Source organism: Ursus arctos, unplaced genomic scaffold (genome assembly GCF_023065955.2).
Source record: "Ursus arctos isolate Adak ecotype North America unplaced genomic scaffold, UrsArc2.0 scaffold_5, whole genome shotgun sequence".
Taxonomy (NCBI): Eukaryota; Metazoa; Chordata; class Mammalia; order Carnivora; family Ursidae; genus Ursus; species Ursus arctos.
The window spans coordinates 3826706-3831618 of NW_026623067.1; the positions used below are offsets into that span (position 1 = coordinate 3826706).

Here is a 4913-nt window from a genome sequence, read left to right on the forward strand (position 1 = left end):
TTAAGCAGGAAGAAATTTAAAAAATGAGCAGACCAATTAATAGTAATTAATTGAATGAGTAATCAAAACAAAACAAACAACAATAACAACAAACAAAACAACAAGCAAACCAAAAAACCTCACAAGACTCTGGACAAACAAAAGTCCTGGACCAGATGGCTTCATGGGCAAATTCTACCAAACGTTTAATAAAGAATTAATGCACATTCTTTCCAAACTACTCCAAAACAAAGAGGAGAAAAGAAAACTACCAAATTGATTCTATGGGTCCAACATTACCTCAATATGGGAGGTATTGGATAGACAACACAAAAAAGAGAAACACGGGCAATAACTATAATGAACATAAATGCAAAAATATTCAACAAAATACTAGCAATATGATTAAAAAAGATTAAAATATCTTCACCATGATCATATGGGATTTATTCCCAGGAAGCAAAGGTGGTGGAATTTTTGCAAATCATTCTACATGATACATCACTTCAAGAAGATAAAGGATAAAAACAATATAATCATTTCAATACATGAAGAAAAGCCATTTGCCAAGATTATTCCATTTATAATAAAACCTCATTAAAGTAGGTTTGTAGGAAACATATCTCAACATAGTAAAGGACTTACATGAAAAAGGCACATTGAACAAAACACACACAAAACAACAACAACAACAACAACAACAACAAAATGAGAACATTCCCCAGGGTCAGGAACAAGACAAAGATGTGCAATTTCACCACCTCTATTTAAGATAGTATTGGAAATCCTAGCCATGGAAATTAGACCGCCTCCAAAACAAAACAAAACAAAACAAAACAAAACAAAACAAAACAAAACAAATTCATAAGGAAGAATTAGAATTTTCACTATTTTCAAATGACATAATACTATATATATAGAAAACCCTAAAGACTGCACCAAAAAGCTTGTTAGAACTGATGCATGAATTAAGTAAAATCACAGGATACAAAGTCAATGTAAATAAATCTGTTGCAGTCTTATACACTAATAATGAATGCTGAGAAAGTGAAATTAAGACAACAATCTTATTTTTAAGTAGATTGTGTGTTTTTTGGGGATTGAATTGGTAAGTTCTTTATATACTGTGGGTACTAACCCATTATCAAATATATCAGTTGCAAATTATCTATTCCCATTATGAAGGCTGCGTTTTAGTTTTGTTGGTTGTTTCCATTGCTGTGCAGAAGCTTTTCAATTTGATGAAGTAACAGTGTATTTTTTACAACTGTTCCAAAGCAACAAAATATCTAGAAATAAACATAACAGAAGTGAAAGACATGTAATCTGAAAACTATAAAACACTGATGAAAGAAATGGAAGAAAACACAAAGAAATGGAAAGATATTCCATGTTCATTGGTTGGAAAAACACAGTCTTAAATTTTTACACTACCCAAAGCAACCTACAGATTTAATGCAATCCCTGTCAAAATACCAACACCTTTTTTCACAGAACTAGAACAAACACTCTTAAAATTTTTATGGAACACAGCAACAACAACAACAAACCTGAATAGCCAAAGCAATCAAAAAGAAAAGAAAAGCTGGAAGCATCACAATTTCAGATTTCAACTTATATTACAAAGTTGTATTGATCAGAAGAGTATGGTACTGGAACAAACAAGCAAACAAACAAAAAGACATGTAGATCATTGGAACAGAAGAGAAAATCCAGAAATAAACCCACAGTTATATGGTCATAATAGATAAGGGGGAAAAGAATACACAATGAGAAAAAGCCAGTCTCTTCAACAAATGGTTTTGGGAAAACTAGACAGCTATATGCAAAGGAATGAAACTGGACCACTTCCTTATGCCATACACAAAAATAAGTTCAAATGGATTAAACACCTAAATGTGTTACCTGAAGTCATGCAAGAAAAAAAAAATAGAAGAGAACCCTGGAAGTAATGTTTCTGACATTGACTATAGCAACATTTTTCTAGGTAAGTCTCTTGAGGCAAGGGAAACAAAAGTAAACATAAACTACTGGGACCACATGAAAGTAAAAATCTTCTGCAAAGAAGAGGAAACAATCAACAAAAGTAAAAGTCAAACTACTGATTGGGAGAAGGTATTTGCAAATGACATATCTGATAAAAGGTTAGTGCAAAATATATAAAGAACCAATGCAACTCAACACCAAACAAACAAAGGAACAATTTAAAAATAAGTGGAAGACATGAACAGACCTTTTTCCAAAGAAGATATCCAGATGGTCAAGAGACACATGAAGAGATGCTCAATTTCACTCATTATGAGGGAAATGCAAATCAAAACTACAATGACATATCACCTCACACCTATTAAAATGTCAACAACAACAACAACAACAAACCCCCCCCCACACACACACAGAAATGGAAGAAACAATAAGTATTAGTGAGGATTTGGAGAGAAAGAACCCTCAAGCTCTGTTGGTGGGAATGCAAACTGGTGCATTGGTAAATGTACACATCAAGCAAATATAATGAACTTCAGCATATCTCTTTCTTTAATGGAAAATAATTTTAAAATTTGGATACTTTTCTATGGATCCTATGGGAAAATAATGATAAATTTATGTGTAAGGGATGCAAAGTTTTCTTTTATCACACTCATTTATTTACTTTTACAATTTGTTATTACTATGGTAAAAATCTGAAGTTGTTAAAGAATATTTGGCTATATGATTAAATAAGATCACATATTACTGAGAAACAATACCAGCTATTTAATCCAAGTGACAATAAAACAATATCATGGTTTAAAAGTAACAGAACATGGTTGAAAATATTTAAGGAATTGTATTCTTTTCAAATAATTAAATATTAAAATAAATCAATATAAAGACAAAAAAGTTACTTTGATAAAACATCAATCACAAGGCAGATTTATATACAAAGTAAGGGGAAAAAATCTAGGTTTTTTTTTTTTAATGTGAGCATTGTAGGCCCCAGAGAATAAGCCAAAGAAGGTTCATCCCAAATTTGGCTACTTCTCCTATAATTGTAACATATTTCATAGTTTTTTTAAACAAATTTTACAAAATTTCACTCTGACACAAATGGAGGTAAAAACAGGTAGACCTGCAGACACTCATGTTTTATAGTTCCAGACCTCTGTCTAGTTTCTCTCTGCATATACGCTTTACCCAGTTGACCACTACTTATCTTTAGGAACTGTGCTGGGTTGCATCTCCCTCCAGGATACTGTATCTGTTTTAGGTGTCTCTCCTGAATATTGCTTACAGATGTAGGCACACCTCTAGAATGCACCTCTCTACTATATTATTTTTGTTCACTTTTTGCTCTGATTCAGCATTAGACAGTCTGATCCTTTGGGAAAGTATTGTGTAAATTTTATCATGGTAGCTCACATAGTCTTTATGGTACCTTACCTGTTGAAGTGCCTCATTTTTGTTTTAATTTCCAGGAAATAAAATAGATAAAATGAATTATTCAATGGCCAAAATTATAAACACCATGAAAAACAGGAGCATTTTTTTTTCAGAAAGTTATACCACAAAGGGAGAGATTCTTTGTCATAGAAGATCTCTGAATGAGAAACATGACACCTATCGGTAAGCTGGGTATAATGCTGTTATCCAACCTTGGAATCACTCAATTCAGCACTTGAGCATTTATTTCCTTAGTTGTATGTGAGCAAATTACCTTTTTCGTCTCAAGTCTTGCAGTTAAGAATGAGGTAACTGATGAGAAAGTCTACTGTGATCAGTAAGGCACTAGAGCACTGACCTTAGACAGTGTTAAATGGAATGTGACTCTTGGCCACAGGTTTTGTGCAGCAATCTCATAAGAGTCCATTTCATGTCCTTGTTCCTCAGGCTGTAGATTACAGGGTTGAGTATTGGAGGTACCACAGTGTAGATTACAGAAAACAGCCTGTCAATAACTGCAGGTGGATTTGAAGATAGTTTGAGATAAACAAAACAAGCAGTTATAATGAAAAGAGTAAAAACAATGAGATGGGGAAAGCATATGGAGAAAGCTTTCGACTGGCCTTTTGTGGCTGGAATCTTCAGCACAGTGGAGAAAATATAAGCATAAGATGTAACAATGGAGATGAAACACGACATGCATAAGCACATGCCTATTCCAATACTTATGTAAACTACCAGGAGTGTTTCAGAACAGGAAATCCTTAGCAATGAGGGAACATCACAGAAAAACTGTGGTATCACATTGGAGCCACAGAACGGCATAAAAAATGTGCCAGCAGTGTACAGAGCTCCAAAGAGTCCCCCAACGGCCCAGGAAACACCTGCCATCAGTACACAGGCACCACCATTCATGATGACCTCATAGTGCAGGGGACAACACATGGCTACATATTGGTCATAGGACATGGCAGTGAGGACAAATACCTCACCCGCTGGGATGGAAGTCATTAAAAGTAGCTGGAAGGCACATCTTAAAGGGGAAATGGAATTGCTGTCAGTTAGGTTGTTGACAATGAAATTGGGGATTGGGAAAGACACAAGGAAGACATCCAGGAAAGACAAGTTTTTCAGGAAAAAGTACATTGGTGTTTGTAGCTGCAGGTCTAGGGTAGTGAGAGTAATGATGAGAAGATTACTCATTAGGATAGCCAGATAAATCACCAGGAAGAGCATCCCATATACAATCTGAAGCTCTTGGATGTCAGAAAACCCCACAAGGAGAAATCCTGCCACCAAGGTGACATTGGTCATGCTCTAGTCTCTTCACTGCCTGTCAGCACAAGGAGATATACCAAATTAATAATAATAATAATAATAATAATAATAACAATAATAATAAATTTACACATCTAAGAACATTGTTGATATATATACTTATTTTGGGTTTTTAAAAGTATTTTTGTATTTGTTCCATGTACTTTATTTTTTTATTTAAATTCAATTAGTCAAAT

The 4913-nt window shown here is 34.0% G+C and overlaps 1 protein-coding gene across 1 annotated transcript; it reads right to left on the bottom strand.

The window, feature by feature from the left end:
• Nucleotides 1–3768: 3768 nt before the first annotated feature.
• Nucleotides 3769–4713, bottom strand: LOC130542724 (olfactory receptor 14A2-like). The gene has a single exon (XM_057307000.1). It carries the CDS (start codon nt 4711–4713, stop codon nt 3769–3771), a length of 945 nt encoding a protein of 314 aa, XP_057162983.1.
• Nucleotides 4714–4913: the final 200 nt, after the last annotated feature.

Excerpts from the sequence above, each read along its gene's own strand:
- LOC130542724 (XM_057307000.1), bottom strand. The coding sequence starts at position 4,713 with ATGACCAATGTCACCTTGGTGGCAGGATTTCTCCTTGTGGGGTTTTCT.